This window comes from Micropterus salmoides, unplaced genomic scaffold (assembly GCF_014851395.1).
Source record: "Micropterus salmoides isolate LMB-PRFRI ecotype aquatic unplaced genomic scaffold, ASM1485139v1 Ms_hic_scaffold_3, whole genome shotgun sequence".
In the NCBI taxonomy this organism is placed as follows: Eukaryota; Metazoa; Chordata; class Actinopteri; order Centrarchiformes; family Centrarchidae; genus Micropterus; species Micropterus salmoides.
In genome coordinates, this window is record NW_024042261.1 from 3,941,438 (window position 1) to 3,959,224 (window position 17,787).

At 40.5% G+C, this 17,787-nt stretch overlaps 1 protein-coding gene across 5 annotated transcripts in view; it reads left to right on the top strand.

The window, feature by feature from the left end:
• fat3a (FAT atypical cadherin 3a) overlaps nt 1-17,151 on the top strand; it is a 322,007-nt gene extending 304,856 nt beyond the window's left edge. For 2 of the 5 annotated variants that reach the window (XM_038693323.1, XM_038693325.1), the window contains 3 exons: nt 4,839-4,898; nt 5,869-5,904; nt 13,910-14,517. In XM_038693323.1, coding sequence (XP_038549251.1) covers nt 4,839-4,898; nt 5,869-5,904; nt 13,910-14,517 — 704 coding nt within the window. Of the gene's footprint in view, nt 1-4,838; nt 4,899-5,868; nt 5,905-13,909 lie in introns of all 5 variants that reach the window. The other 3 variants (XM_038693326.1, XM_038693327.1, XM_038693324.1) reach the window with 2 other exon arrangements.
• Nucleotides 17,152-17,787: the final 636 nt, after the last annotated feature.

The following is a 17,787-nucleotide window of genomic DNA, read 5'->3' on the forward strand; positions in this document are numbered from 1 at the left end:
GGAGGTGATGCGAGGGGAGAAGGCACGTAGGCAAGCCCAGCAGACTGGACAGGAGGTGAGTGGACCTAGCGGGGGAAACAGATAGACAGGCAGGATTAGTTCTGGGAAGCAGGAGACGGAGAAGCGAGATGCAAACAAGATCATAAAAAGCTTGAATATAGCAGTGACACCAAGTCTGGAGCGACAACGATCAAGCGGAGATTGAGTGGAGAACCGGAGTAGAAATACTGGTTGAGATGAGGTTGATTGCTGGCAGGTGTGGCAGGCAGAGGTGGAGGTTGATGAGGCGCAGGTGTGGATTGTCAGCCGGGCTAAGGAGCAGAGAGAGAGGGAGAGCACACACACAGGGAGAGGGGAGGAGACACAGGGAGAGAGGCAAAACTCAGTGGAAAATGGAATGCAAGAAAAAAAAGGAGTAATTAACAGGACACTCACCGTCAGCCGAACTGCCACCACAACATATCTGCGTGTTTGGAGTATAGTGCCGAATCGTATGGTATAGGACACACCTCTGTGCGATGATGTTTTCATTTCGCTAAATCATAAATAATAAAAGTTTGTAGAGGAAATTTTGATCCGCCAAAAAATATCCCAATTATAAGCTAACAAATGTTTGCAAAAAACGCTGAAAACAGGATGTGATGTCATATCTTAGGTTTGCAATGTCCGATCTACACCAAGCTCGGTGACCTTATCTGGCACGCTCTCCCAAGAGGCTCTGTGAAATTTGGTGTCAATCGGCCTCTAGGTGGCACTATTAATCGTATATCAAATAACACTCCCATAGACATTCATTTTACATCTCCGTGACCGCAAGTCCCTTTAATTTCAAACTACTGTCGTTTATTCACCCAAAAACCATGAATACTGATCGACCTGTTATTTCAGGAGAATGTTCCATTTACAAACATGGACAGATTGCAAATTCATGTTCACATTAACATAAACTCTAAAAAACTTTTAAAAACTTTTACTGACCTCATGGTCAACTCCCAGGTCATTTTTTTATGTGTTTCATTCACCTGTCTCTCTCCAAGTGTTTCCTGTCTGCTTCTACACTGTCAACTACCAATTAAATTATCAAAACAAATCATAAGAAAACTAAATATTTTTAGCACCACTACTGGTAAGGCTCTAAAGCTGATGATACACGGAGCAACTTTTAGAGCAATGGTGCTGGGCAATGTTGCTGTCAATGGTAATGAGTAAAGATTATTACCGTAATCCCCTTCCCCCATCACTCCACCACCTCCCCGCACCACCGCTATCCAGTTGCAACCAGCAAGATTCCCCAGCAACATTGCTCAAAAAGTTTCCCTGTGTATCATCAGCTTAAGAATAGCAAAATCAGCAATATTTTGTCAGTTCTTCTCAGCCTTTACATATCTAGATTTTTTTAGACATTTAGTCATGTATGTTTGCATGAATTATCCATTTGCTATTACTGTTGCAAAATAATGCAGGAATGCATTCCAAAGGTTTTCATAAACATTTTCTCACAGCATTTTGGTTTACATGTAAGCATTTGCGAAGAGGCTAAGGGGTTTTGACTGTTTCATAGAGTTGTGTTGTGGTTGTGCTGTGTCACTATATTTTATTTGCAATCCATGATATTCATTGTTTTACTTTTCAGAATCATAATTCACAAATCATATATAACATATAATCATCAATTGATATACAATATGTGAATTTTGCCTCAGCCTTACTTATACACTTGTCTGCGAAGGTTCTCAGTCATCCAGGTCATAGTTCTCCAACGAAGGTCGAGGTCAAGGACAACTGGACTTGGTTGAAGATACTAGAAGACGTTTCATCCCTCCTCCAAGACACCTCCCTTCAGTTCTGACTGACTGGTAGGGAAACTCAGCTATTCAACCTCTGGGATAGCTAGGATCGTTGATACCGCTGGTTCATTAGTGCTCCTGGCTGTGGTAACGACAGTCGTCATTGTCATTAGAGCCACCCGTGGCCAAGTCGGCACGACCATCGTTGGCATCTTCACCTGAGGCCAAGAGGAAATGCTTGTTCAGTTTCCTGGGAAGTGATGAAAGGACAGCATTGTAAGTAGGGGATAAGTGGTGGCTCAACCCAGGTGTAAATGGCTTCCCTGACACCTCTTTTAAACCATCCATCCTGTCTAAAATGTGCACCTGGTGGTCCTCAAACGAGTGTCCTCTGTCCTTCAGATGTAAGTAGACTGCAGAGTCTTGACCTGATGAGTTGGCCCTTCTGTGTTGAGCCATGCGTTTGTGTAGTGGTTGTTTAGTTTCCCCAATGTACAGTTCAGTGCATTCCTCACTGCACTGTGTGGCGTTTTTTTTCGCTGAACGAAAAGTCTACAGCAGCCCCATTGAATTGGCGCCCACATCCGCCAGAAGCAACCTCCATGTGGCCCAGCACATAATCTAATGGATATGACAACAAAAGTACAACTATATGTATAGTGAATGGAAGTAGCTACAGAGTGAACTATATGGTTTCCTTATCTTCATGGTTGAGTTTCACATTCGCTGTACCGATCACCGCCAATCAAGGCTCAACAACTGTCTGACCTGCAGCCTCTCCCGCTCCTCTGTGTCTGCAGAGTGCCTCCACACACGCGCACACACGGATCGAGGTCAGCCAGCTGATCAGCGGACATTGATGACAACTACGCTGGTTAGTGTAAGTACGTTGTGCAATAAAGACTTAAGCCAGTAAAAAACAATTCTTTACCTGGCTGGACATGCAGTCTACCAAAATATGTATCCCCCTTTATAAAGCACAGATGATGGCGTACTATCAAGTATTTAATTTTGTGTATACTTCACATCAGGACTAATAACAGGGGTGAATATGGAGAAGTGTGTTGTTTCCTAACAAAAGTTATAGTGGGATACAAAATACAAACTGGGATCCAGAGAATGTCTCGTACACTAGAGCTTAAACTGTTCATTAAGCCTTACAAAGAAGTGTTGCATCAAAGAATGTCCTGTAACTTGAGCTAAAGTTAACAGGAATGTTTTTTTTGTATAATGTAATTTAATAAAACTATAACTAAGTTACTGAAAAGATCCTGTTACTGAAACAAATAACTGTAAGTTATTGAAACATACTAAAACATTACATTATATACTAAACAAGACATTTTGAAAGCTTGAACATTGCCTTTGTCTCTTTTGTCCCGGATTGAATGGGCCCCTCTGACAACACAACTAGCCCCAGCCTGGCCCCCTTAATAAAACTGGTCTAGAACCGCCACTGACTGCCTCTGTCTTAGCATGTTCTTGGGTTTAAAAAACACAGGGATGTTGTGTTTGTTGAAAATCCTCCTGAGTTTTCTGATACTCCAGACACGTATGGAATCACAATGTTGTTGTGTTTGACCTTCTTCTCCTCATCCCCTGTAGTTTTGGTCTTCTTCCTGGATTTTGTGGCTCTGTGTTTTCACAAAGGTCGATTTAGGGTATCCACAGGCTGTAAGTGCCCCCTTCAGATGTTTCTGTTCCTTCTCTCTGGCTTTTGCACTTGTTGGTATGTTTTCTGCTCTGTGGTGCAAGGTTCTGATGACCCCTAGCTTGTACTCCAGTGGGTGGTGGGAATCAAAAAGTAAGTATTGATCCGTGTGTGTGGGTTTCCTGTACACTCCAATTTGCAGGTTCCTGTCCTCTTCAATTAGTACAGCACAGTCCAGGAAGGCCAAACTGTTGTTGTGGACATCTTCTCGTATGAACTTGATATTACTGTCCACCGAGTTGATGTGTTCTGTGAAGGCTTGCACTTCTTGGGTTTTAATTTTGACCAAGTGTCATCCACATATCTGTGCCAGTGGCTCAGTGCTGTACCAGATACTGGTCCATCCCAAAGACCGCACACCCAAAGACAAGAAAAGCAATCTAGTGTATGCGGTCCAATGCAGTGAGGAATGCACAGACCTGCATATTGGGGAGACTAAACAACCACTACACAAACGCATGGCTACACACAGAAGGGCCAACTCCTCAGGTCAAGACTCTGCAGTCTACTTACATCTGAAGGACAGAGGACACTCGTTTGAGGACCACCAGGTGCACATTTTAGACCGAGAAGATGGATGGTTTGAAAGAGGTGTCAAGGAAGCATCTACACCAGGGTTGAGAAGCCGTCATTGAACAGGGGAGGGGGTCTACGCCACCACTTATCCCCCACTTACAATGCTGTCCTTTCATCACTTCCCAGGAAACTCAACAAACATAACCTATTGGCCTCAGGTGAAGATGCCAATGATGGTCATTCAGACTTGGCCACAGGTGGCTCTAACGACCATGACGACTGTCGTTAAAACAGCCAGGAGCACTAACAGGAGCGGTATTGACGATCCTATCTAACAACCCCATAGGTTAAATAGCTGAGTTTCCCTACCAGTCAGTCAGAACTGAAGAAGTGTCTTGGATGAGGGACGAAACTTCTTCTAGTATCTTCAACCAAGTCCAGTTGCCCTTGTCCTCGACCTTCGTTGGAAATACAGTTGTCATTCCCTAAAAAGCAGTAGGAACGTACTAGTGTTGTTTTTTGCTTTTATATTGTTTTGCTGTCATGTAGCTTTCTTTGTATTTGTTAAGTTAATTCTCTTTGTTAGACAGTATTTTTTTTAACCTAAACTACCTCCATATATGAGAACAGTATGTTATGCAAATTGCCCCCGAAACATCCAAATCAGCAAGAAGTCTTGACTGTGCCAGAAGCAGACAATGTTGTCCTCTCTGCAGACAGAATTGGCAGTAGGGGCAGCCCTACGCAATTTAACACCATGATGAGCATTTTTCACATTGAATGACTGTATTTCAAAACTTATCTCCTTTTTTTCCCTCCACAAGCTTCCATAGTGACCGTCATTCGACTGGTCAATGATGCAGTCGACACAATCGAAAGTGAAGGTACCATGTCTCATCCCCTCTGTGTCTCTCCTTCCACTCTTCCACTCTACTCTTATTTCAGGCTTGTCATTGCAGTATCTCTTCTGAAAGAGGTGTCTTTAGTTATATACTCGAGCTCAGTACACTCACAATGTGTTACATACTGTACCTTTCAGTAAGTGAACCGTCCTGGGCACTGGAAATAGATTTAGCTGCCAACATGTCAAGACTTATGTGTACAGATTATTTCTTTTCTCCTTTCTCAAATATTCCCACAGTCAGTCCATCCCACTTCCACTTCCATCATTTTAACCATATTAAAAAATTATTAAGTCCTAATAGAAACAAGAAAGACAGCTTGTTTGTCAGTGTGGAATGCAATCCACGATCTCTGCTGTCAAAGTCAAACACTTCAGAATGCAAAGCAAATGTTAGACACAGCACAAATGCATACATTGTCACTGGAAAGATGGGAGTGGACACAAACAGATGTAAAGTCATTCCAGGTCGGGCAAAGTAAGAAAAATGTTTTGGAGGAAAATAATAGAAATAATTGTTTTGGAGGAAAATAATAGAAATAATTGGAGTTCCTGGTCATGGCTGTGACAAACACACACACATACATACAACTGTTTCTTGTGAGGAAAGTTTCTTCAATAACTACAGCTTACATCCGCTCAGGAGAGTTGTAAGTGTTGAATGGTACCAAAACAGTCACTGTTATATCTTGGGTAAAATGATGAGGTGCTTGTTCACGCTCAAAATGGGAGGACATTTTATAACAGCTATTACAAAATACAGGGATCGTATTGGCTGCCCTGTTAATCAGGACTGCAAATTTTAGAAATGTATGTACATTGAGAACACAAGGGAGTCACATTAATTTCCACATTGCACATTAGCACCTCCAACCTAAATCATCTATTCTGTAACACTACATTTCTAACAGTAGACCCACTCATGACCAATGTGTTATGTTGTTCTTTGACAGTGTCAGTAATGGACCAAGGTCAAACCTACAACAGAGGTGACTATCAGCACCCCTTCAATGCCTACATACCCTACCTCTATCTATCTATCTATCTATCTATCTATCGATCGTTCACTTCAATATATTCAATTCTGTCTCTCTATCTATGTATCTTTCTTAATATATCAATTTCAGTTTTGTTAAATTCAATTGGCTTTATTGGTATGACATTTTAGTTACAACATGTTGCCAAAGCAGAAAGTCACAAATAAATAATAAAATATAAATAATTAACCATAAAATGAAATTAAAAAAGAAAATACATCTTAAATTGTAAATATGTGTTGCTTTTTGACATGCAGTAACATATTCTCCTGCCAAAGAACAATTATTATAATAACAAACAAGTGATAATATCACAGTAATTTTATACAAACAATAACAATTATTTATTTTCTATATTACTGAGTTTCCACTGGTTGTTCTCAATTCATGGCAGGAGGAGATACATTTTGCTGCAATCATTTGGCATTTGGGCATTTCTCCTAGGCAGTAGGGGAGTTTCTGAATGTCTGATTTGATTCTATCTCTCTCTTTCTTTATCTATCTCGCATTCTCTATCTCTCTCTGTATCTCCATTTTTATCTTTCTCTATCAATCTATCTCCATCTCTCTCTCTATCTCTCTTTATCTATTTGTCTCTATCGGCAGTGAGTAGACAAAATAATTACCCTGTGAAAATAACATACACATTATTTTGTGCAGTAACAAATCTACAGTACATTGTTAATACTGCTAAAGGTGGGTCATATTAGGCTGTATGTCAGTAAGCATCCTGTAAATGTTTGTCCCTATTTGTTGTCATTTGTGTCTGTGTTGGTGTTAAACAGATTGTGTAATGAGTTCTAAGACTTATGTCCTGTAAATAATAAATAATGTGTGTGAGTGTTTGCCCTGCTGTCATCAGGGACTTATAACAAATATTCTGGTAGTACAGTCTAGCCAACTATTTGGTCCATAAGAAAATATCTCAAACAATCTCAAAATATCCCGTAATTTTTGCTATATTTTTTGTTTTTAATCTGTTTTTTCTACTTCTTTTTTTATGGAAGCTTAATTATGATCACCTATGACAGAAATACATTAATCAATATTGGTGCTAACTAGAAACGGGTTCTCCTGGCTAATGTCATTGGAGAGTAAAATTGAGGAAGTAAGACTAAGGCTCGCTGAGCAACGGGAAAGCAGAGACTGCTGTGCCCTCATCTTCACAGAGACCTGGCTGCATAGCAGTGTACCAGAGGAAGCTGTCACACTTGATGGAAGGAGTTTATTCTGCGCAGAGAGGACACTAGTAAGACGAGAGGAGGACGACTGTGTATCTACATAAATGTAAGGCTTACAGCAACACCAGAGCGAGACTGAAAGCTGGCATAAAGGAGGCAAAGCGGAGACATCAGCAGAGACTGGAGAGAGACCTCAACACCAACACCACCAAAGATATGTGGCAGGCCATCAAAACATCACAGGCTACAAAATGAAGGAGCTCCCCCATCATGTTTGAGGCCACATTACCTGATGATCTTAACACCTTTTATGCTCGCTGTGATCTCCTCAACAAGGAGTCAGCTGTAAAGTCTACTCCACCTCCAGAGGAGTAAATCAGTTGACTGATGACATCCCTGATCGTGTACTAAAAACCTGAGCCAATCAGCTAGTTGATGTTATTACTGACATTTTCAACATCTCACTATCTCAGGAGAGGGTTCCCACCTGCTTCAAGACAGCCACCATCGTCAGCAAAACCAAGGAGCTAATCGTTGATTTCAGGAAGAAGGAGATAAGGACACACACTCCTGTCTACATCAGTGGAGCTGATGTGGAGCAGGTGAACAGTTTCAGGTTCCTGGGAATCAGCATCACAGAGAACCCGACATGGTCGTCTCACATCTCACATCACACTGGTGAAGAAAGCTCTAAAACAGCTGTATTTCTTGAGGAAGCTTTAGAAGGCCAAATTCCCACATCAAGTTCTTGTCAGCTTTTACAGAGGAGCAACAGAAAGCATCCTGACTGGAAACATCACAAACTGGCATGGGATGTGCACGGCCCAGCACCGGAGGGCTCTGCAGCGGGTGATTAAACTGCTCAGAAGATCATTGGTACCCATCTCCAGCATCAGTGATATCGGTGAGGTGAGGTGCCTGCAGAGCCCAAAGGATACTAAAGGACAGTACCCAGCAGCCACAGCCTGTTCACCCTGCTGCCTTCTGGGAAGAGATATAGAAGTTTCAGCTGCCGCACCACCAGACTGCAGAGCAGTTTTCCCCCAAGCTATCAGAGCCTTAAACTCTAAGTCATCCTCAGCACTGCTCCATTGAACACTGAATATTGTTTATTTCCATTTTTATAATTGATTCTGTATTAATGTATATTGTCGTCTATGTAGCAGAAGGGAGTTACAAACTCTATTTCATTATATAACATATTATGTTGTGACTTAAAATTTACCTACCTAATGTGTCCTGTAGCACCAACAGACAAGACAAAATGCATTTTTGTTTGCCTTGTTTGATTCCTCCTTTTAACCATAGAATGTATTCGGATTCACTAGATGCTGATTTCCTAGCCATGTTTTATAGCTGATAGATGCTGCTAATTAGTATTCAACCTTATATGACCCACCTCTGGAGCAAATTAATTAAAACTGGTTGTAAATTAAAGTTATGTCAGCACTGGCAGTGGTGGAAAGTACATACAAAGTAATACTTCATTACTGTACTTAAGTTGTGTTTTTCGGTATCTGTACTTTACTTGAGTATTTTTTGTTGTTGCCGCTTTTTACTTTCACTTTGCTTTCAAAGCCAAATATCAACTTTTTACTCTGTTACATTATGCTCAAGACCTCGTTAAATTGGTATTAGTAGCCTATGCAGTGCACCTGAGTGGAGCAACTGTGAAAAACAAATTTAAAACTGAGAAATCAACTTGGCCCAGCTGATGAGACACCAGCATACCAACGCTTTCTAATCTCAGTGCGTTATTACCGACGCTTTCAGACAATGACAAAACGTAATTATTTGACACTAAAGATACCCTTCAGCGTCCGTACGAAACGCCACCGTTTGCTACATCACAGCAGCACAAAGGAGGCTAACCCTACCGGCCGTGAGGCCGATGTGAACAGCTGTATGGAAGCCTGTCAACATGCTTAAAGTCAGTGACTTAGGTTTAGGCATGAACATTTCTGATGGTTACGGTAAGGGAGGGGGTTTCGGGGGACACTTTTAACACGAACGTAGAGACACCCTCTCCCACAGACGCTAATGGGTACCTTTTAATGTCAAAATTCTGAAAGTGTATGTATTGGACATCCTGAGATGAGAACGGTTATATATAGTGACAGTCCAGCGCAGAGCTGGATGAGAGGATGAAGAGGGACTATCCTTCTAGGCTGAGAGTGAACTGCGGGAAAAGTAGCCAGGTAAACTTGTGTTCTCTCCTCTCCAAGTCAGCAGATCACACCTATGCCTAATGTGCAGCTGCAGTGAATCTCTCTTTCTCTGTCTGTCCTGCTAACCAGCTGAGCAGCACAGCTCCTGGTCTGTCGTGTCTTGGTTGTAGCCAGACTGTGACTGAACAATGTTAGAGTGAAATCCAACTCTTTTGATAAACGCAGACGGGCCACTGCGTTTATAAACTGTAGCTCAGAAAGATGACCACATTGAGCATGGAAATACATTCATATACAAGTGCACAAAATTAAACTCATGCATTCGAGCAAGAAACATCTGTGGGACCAGTCCAGAGACAGGATGTGAGGGCACTGCTCATACATCATTTAAAACAAGACAGTGAAGTTTAGTTACAACTATGGACTAATGCAAGATGGGAGACAGTGGATTCACATTGACTATTGAAATGTTGATTAGCTGGACAGAACGACGCACATCTCAGTAAATAATTCGCATCACATATTCAGGCAAGTCATTTTATAAATAGTATTTTATATTTGAAAATGTACTAAAGAAACCTGGTTTGAATGGGCCTGATGCAGCTGATAAAATTAATATATAGAAAATATATATAATTTACAGGGACTATGCTGAAGTTTGTCAGTAGAGTAGATGTGGGATCATCAGCCAGTACAGGAACAGACTCCAGCCAGTCAGCCAGTATAAGCACAGCTGATCCACATCCAGCCTCAGCCAGTATCTGCACACACCCAGTACAGACTTCTTTAGCAAGTCCCACAGACCCAGGTGAAACACAGGCAGGCTCAGCCAGTACGAGCACAGCGAGAGATGTACAGCCAGCATCAGATCCAAGCAGCTCAGATTGGCCCCCAGTCTTATCAGACTTCATGAGGTCTGTGTTAGTGCGCAGTGGTCTGTTCAAACCAGCACTGGGTTTTTCTAGAAGGTTTCCATTCAGGCTTCTTACAGAGGGAGGATTGTAATGAGAGCTCAGTGGTGTCAGGTGTAACGTAGCTGGTAGAGTTTTGCAATATAAACATCTAAAAACTGAAGCCAACTTTGCTGTTTGGGACTGTGAGTTGCACTTTATGAGAGGTGCTGAAGTTAACATGTGTGTTAACATGTTTGGTGATATTGTGAATAGTTTTGGTTTCCGCCTCCTTGTTTCATCTTAACATACCCAAAGTCCCAAATGGGGTTCTGTGTCTGTCAGACGTTCTGAAGGGGATACTACCACAACAGCAGAGCAATAACGCAGACTTATCCTCCCCACATATAGGAAATATCCACTTGTCCTCTTGCGACTCCTGCGTTTTCCTTATTGTGATTCACTACAACTTATAATGCTGTATTCACATGTTTCTTAGTGAATTTAAGAAGATAGATTGCTTTTTGTAAGCTCAATAGACTTGAATGTGTAGTACTTTTACTTTTGATTACTTAAGTATTTTTAAAACCAGGTACTTTTTTACTTTTACTGGAGTAGGTTTATACTGGATGACTTTTACTTTTACTTGAGTAACATTTTTCATGTGCTATCTGTACTTTTACTTAAGTAGAAAAATTGAGTACTTCTTCCACCACTGGCCACTGATAATGAGTTAAGGAATATAGTAATGCATGTATCAGACCTATAGTCAGGCATTGACCCCAGATAGAGTTTGCGTGAAAATAAAATCGTGAATCAACACTTTTCATCTCTGCTAGTCTATCAACCCTGAAATTATTTTGTCTACACCCTGTATCTCTCTACCTCTGTGTATACCCAGCTGTACTTTCATACTTCCATACTTTGCTCATACCTTTCCTTTCCTGTGTGTGTGTGTGTGTGTGTGTGTGTGTGTGTGTATGTGGGATTTGATGTGATTTTCCACCGCTCACAAAGCTTGTTGGCCACTCATTGTGATGTGCAGCCCAGCCCAGAAACCCCCCCACTCCCTGGCACCAACTTTTTCCATCCCCCCATGTCACTTTCGATTTTTATCTCCAGTCCAAATGGTACATGCTACTAGTTGTTGTGCGAGGAACTTTTCACAGCCTCAGTCTTCCCACGGTTTGTGTTCTGCTTTGATGCATGGATGTCTCTTTGTTTGATGCATTGTTTTTGTTTTAACTCACCATTTGCTCTGATATTGCCTCAGTTAAGTTAATCTGCAGAGTTTTGGGTAGATTATCTTTCTAGCTTTGAGATGAGAATCATTACTGGTGCTATGTCAGTAGATTGTTGGCTCCAGTGCTCAATAACCTAACTGGGTCCTATTTCCCTCTCTTTCAAAGTTTTCATTCAAGACAGAATATGTTTTATTGGATTAACAAGTCTATCCCATTCCAAAGGTTCTGCCAAGAAATGTGGTCAAGAAATCAGCCTTTTGCTTGAATTTGGAAGAGACAGCTAATTTATTATGATGTAAGACTGCTGGTTGTTACTTCTTTAAGCTGCATTGGGTCAGTCTTCATCAACTAGCAGTCAGAAAATCATGTGACATACTATTTATCTTTTTTTGGTGTTTTGGTGGTTATCTATCACCAGTAAATTATTTACAAAACTGGACCAATAAGATGTAAATAATGGAAGCCAGGCATACCATTGGCTGTTGTTAGCACTCTGGACATGGACATGTTCATCACTAATTGACTTTAGGCTACAGCTTCCTGGTGGTAAGTTCAGAAACCACATCACCCCCTAGTTTGTTTGTCATTTCCTTCCAAAAAGAGCCATATGAGAGTTTTTTGATCTGGCGTCCCTGTCTGTAGAATGACATGCCAAACAAGCCATCATTGTTTTTCACTGCCTTCCAAAACAAGCTACAAGACCCAAATATCATTCATATGTTTCTGATCTACCTCTTTTATGTTTGCAGTTTGGTGAAGTTGATCAGGCAACTAAAACTATCTGGGTAAAGTTAGAGTAAGATGGGGATCATGGTGAAAAGAAACCAGCATCGACTGTTAGTAGAAGAAGGGATGTGTACTGCAGTCACCTGTTCCAACCATCAGACACAACCTCCTAGCGCCGAGGTTTAATAACAATAGCAATATAATGTTACTTCTGCTTTTGCTTCTGATAATGAACCACAATAAGTCAATTTATAGGAAAACATACTGTAGGTAGACAATGGAACGAACAACCAATCCTGTCAGTATTCTTTCGGGGTGTACTGATGTATTCATCCCGAACCTTTCAGTACAGGACATTTACTATGTGAATTCCTTGGTTCAGTACACCCTGTGAGCCAAACATTTAGTGTCATAATGGTCATATTTATGTTGACTCGCGAGTTTTAGCTGGAAAGTTTTGGCAGTGCACCAGTTGTTGTCTTGTCAGCTGTAGCATGCTAGTCGGCTTAGCCTCGTTAACCAGGTAAGTCAAGGAGATAATCTGAACCTGAATATCGTTAATCATGTATTTTCACTGCCTCTGAATGGCAAACACAAATGAGTTTGGATCCATTACGGTTTCCAGGTTAGTTATAGCAAAAATGGACAAATTGTATGCCGACATTGTTTAACTAAAGTTGGATATGTCTGTGGATACACTTCAAACATAACATTTACAATGACATCACGCAAATGTGTTGATTAGCGTAATGAGAAAAAACACACTGGAAGGCGAATCCTTCTCTCCGCAATAAATAATGCCATAGGAGTGTTTATCGCTGCAAATATGGGCCCATTCTTGGTCACAGAGTATACAGAATATATAGTATATAAGATATATATCCTCTCTCAGTAGCCCAAAAGGTTCAATGTATCATTGATTTTCCAGCTTCATTATTTTTGTACCTAGTTTTGTGCGGAAACACAAACCATATTTGTGTTATTTATTTTTTTATTATCAATATGCCAGTATTTGAGTGTCTTAACCTTTACAGTTAGAATATTGAATGTTTAAATTTTTTCAAAATAACAAAAACATTTATTTTCTACATTTATTTTCTACATTTCTTTGTTTTCCCTGCTGTACCGAAAATGTCCTAAACCGTGACCCTAAAACTGAGGTACAAACCAGACTGTACCGTTACACCACTGATATTTTGGCAAGGATAGTTGCTGAAATGGGACACTTAATCATTATATCCCTACTGCATATTTAAGTTTCTGAATCAAGCGTTTAAGTGGCAACAAGGGTGCATCGGAGCAAACAACCCACTGACAACACGTTTTTTATCACTTTGTTACATTGGCCAGTAAGAAAATCTACCAGATATCTGGTGTATCACTCTAACATCCTGAATCAAATATTGCTGTGTTTTTTGAGCCTGTCACATGGTTTGAGTGCTGCAATTCTCCATGAAGCTTAGCATGCTGTGACACCTGTGCCCCCCGACCCTCAAAGGCTTCTGTTGTGCATGTAACCCTAACATGACCTCATGTTTTCTGTACAGGTTGTGCCTTGTCATGTACCTGACCTTCAGGGACTCTGTGCATGGTTGATGTTGTTGCTGAGTCTAACATGCCTGGTGCATAGTGAAGGCATGTCTGCTGTACAGGATTAGTTTGTTGGCTGTTCCAATTTGGGCCACTGTTGGCGCTTACCATTTTCACAGTGCAGATTGTTACTAACCATCTCCCCTTCTACTATTCAGCGTATCACTGGGACACGTCCGACTGGATGCCGAGCACCAGGCTGTCAGACATTGAAGAGGTGCCAGGCTATGAGGCACATCCTGGCAGCAATGTAGCAGGCTCAGCCCCCCACCTTGGAGGAAGCACCCGTGAACTTGAGTCAGACTACTACCTCGGAGGCTATGACATCGACAGCGACTACCCCCCTCCCCACGAAGAAGAGTTCTTGAACCAAGACCAGTTGCCACCTCCGCTGCCCACAGGTGAGGATTATCCTGAGTCTTACACAGCAGCCAACCCACCAGTATCCAAGGAAAGCACCCTGAGCTCTGGCAGCACTGGAAGTCAGCATGCCAGGCCACATTTCCACCCCAGCCAATACCTGCCGCCCCATCAGCTGCCCCTGGGGGAAGTACCACACGGGGATTTCAGCACTTCAACCCCAGGAAACACTGATAACTCTGTGTCGTTAAATATGCGACAATCTGGTGATGCATCATCAGCCTCAGACATGTCGATCCCCTGTGGGCTGGACGACTCTGAACATAGCGGCGACTTTGACAGTATGGACGAGCTTCCTCGAGGGGTGACCATCATTACTGACTCACAGCAACAGACTGAGGTGTGACTGAACGGATGGAGACACATAAGCGGATGTTATCCCAGGGGATGCTGATACAACCATAGACTATAACAGTAACCTTAAAACCGCATATTTAACACCACATTTCACTTGTTTCAACTCCTAGAGTCTCATGAAACTCTGTCCAGAAATGGGAGTGTTAAGTTTTACCATAAACAACAAACTGAGTGTTGTCAGTCCTGTTGCCGCTGTGCAGAACAATCAGAAGTGCCCTTCCTGTTCCAATAAGGAGTCATTTGTAATGTGAAATGTGAATCAGACTAGTCCAAAAGATATTGAAATTTACATCTGCAATAGAAAAAAATTTACAAAAGAGAAGGGACAATAATGTAAGTGAACAAGTTGTTTGGTTCCCTGCTCCTTCACAGAAGCCCATCAGACCTCTTCTTTCGAAAAAAAAAAAAAATCAAACAGATCCCCATTTTCCTTTTTTCCTTCTTGGATTTGTAAACTTTTTAGTGCTTTGAGCTACAGACTTTGTAAAATAGTATAACCTTACTGGTGAATAAGTATGAAGCAGTGTTCTGGCCCCATTTCAAAAAGCCATTTATTTGTTTAAATGTGGAATGTGCTTGCTCCTTCCCCCCCAAAAATCAAGTACTGCATTAAGCCATGAATCTTCAGTTATCCTCTCTCAGTAGCCCAAAAGGTTCAATGTATCATTGATTTTCCAGCTTCATTTTTTTTGTACCTAGTTTTGTGCGGAAACCAAGAGCTACTGTAGTTGCTAATGTATTGTAAGGAATTATATGATTTGTCCTCATGACAAAAATAAGCACTGTGTCATACATGAATATATTTGTATACTCAAGATAATTATCTTATTTTTGTCATGAGGACAAATCATTTAATTCTAATATAACCCCAAAATTGTTTTAAAGTGATCAGGACTACTTTAGACTGAGGGATAAAATGTAAGTGGAGGCTTGATATCAAGATGAACTTATTGTTGTCTTATCTCATTGCCAAATGTTAGCAGCGGTGTAAAGTAAGTACCTTTTCTCAAGTACTTTAGTTAAGTTCAATTTTGAGGTACGTCATTTCTATGCAGTCAGTATGAATTATTACTATTCACTGTATGCAGCTTTATACAGCTACTTCACTACACTTAATTGGGAAATATTGCTCTTTCTCTTTGCTCTTTTCAGATTAATATTACACAAACAAAACATATATACAGTATCTGATACATGCTGTATGGAGTGGCAACAATGATTCTGCTGGAGAACTAATCCCACTTCATAAACATGAACTTTAAATTTTGGTAAATCAACAAAATGTAGCACATAAGGAGACTGGGGTTGTGGAGGAAGCTGTAGCAGTGTTGGCATTAGGTGTTCTGTCTAAACTGATGCTCTGCTCCATCTTGCTGGATTTTAATTGTTATCTTGTAAAAAAAATATTAAGAAAAGAAAATACTTTATCTTCAGATAAAAAGATAGTTACTGTAAGTAGAAATGTTATGATAGAAATGCTAATTCTATTTGCAACCACAGCCACTCTTAGCATCAGTCATTTTGTTTTGTGAAATTGTTTTTTTTTATGTTGCACTATTGTTTTGATGTTGGCTTGTCATACTGTTTTTGATGAAATTGCCATATTTCAAAATCCTACAGTAATTGTTAATTCATGGTGAAAAATCATTATATAGGACACAATGCCACTGCAGAGTTGAAAATAATTGACGAACACCAGCTGCATTATGCTGTGAGCCTGAGTTGGTGACCATATATTATCTACTCTCCCTCAATTTGTTTGGTGTTTATTGTCCATGTGGAGCAGACACATTTTAGCGGCACTACATTCCTCTGTTTCAGAGTGTCGGTGGTTTCATCCCACTCCCCCAATGTGCATGTCGAAGTATCCCTGGGCAAGATACTTAATCCCAAATTGCAACCGATGGCTGTGCCATATATTAATGTGTGAATGTATTCACTTCTGTTTCTGAGGGCACCTTACCCTCTGCCATCAGTGAATGAATGTGCGTGAATGTGTGTAAAAGCTTTCAGTGGTTGGAAAGGCGCTATACAAGTACAGACCAGTTATCATTTGCTACTTTGTAGCATCTTCACCATGTCTGCAGACAGAAGTCAATCACTTATCCGGGTCCAGGTCATCTGACTGCTTCGTATCATCACTGTATTGTTCTATAATCTGCCTGATTTCTTCTTGAAAGATGTATGTTTGTGTTTAAATCTCTGTACAGTGTACATAGCTAGGTTGTTAAAATTCAGATTTTGTAGATACGTAATTGCAATCCTGAAATGCCTTTGTTTTTTTTAGTTGGGCTTTTTGATGTGAATGTGGACAATAAGAGACTGTGGAATATCAATTATTTTCACATCATTCCTCCTCTGCCGCTGACTGACTGAATGCCATTTCAATATGATAGATACATTTTGCACAGTATTAAATACAGACATTACAACTCAGCAAATTTGGTTTTTATGGCAATGAAGGAATTGTTTTGTACATTTCTTTCATCTGGAATGTTTTGATGAATTCCTAATGTTCCTAAAGACATTTAGCAATGTCAAAAATATGTCCCCTATCTGCAGAAATAGAGTGTACAAATGTTTTTCAATTCAGTGCAGAAAATAAAAAGGTTCTTGTGCACCATGTCACCTGTCTTCAATTCTGACATAATTAAACGTAAGATTAAAAAAAATTAAAATAAAAAAGTTCTGACATAATTTTCGCATGACAGATCATCACAGCTGTTTAATAGCTGTCATTTAAAATACCTTTTACCTTTTGATTATACTTTGTATTGCAGTCTCATACATCTGACATGCAGTTATACTTGATATGAATAACTGTTTCAAACTGTATTCCTCACCCACTCCTTTAAATTCTACTTTCACTGTTAATATGGCACACATGGTGGTATTTAACTGCAGACAGTAAATACAGATTTGTATCAGAAGTTACATGTATGCTCTGTTTTATAAATCTCAATCATTATGGAACTGGAATTTCCACTGCCAAAGTTAGTTATAAGTGGACCTAGATACGCACTGAATCAGTTGTGTGTGCATATTGATACTTGTACATGCCTCCACCATAAATTACACCTGGCAATGTAAAGAATGGCAAAGAACAAGTCAAAATGACAGAAATCACAGATTGTGTCAACTCTGTGAGGTTCTCCAGCAGCTCCAAAACAGCTGTCATTGCACACAACATGGGTAGTAAGAGCACTGGTCCCACTAAAATTTCACATGTACCTGTAAACCATTATCAGCTGTGATATTT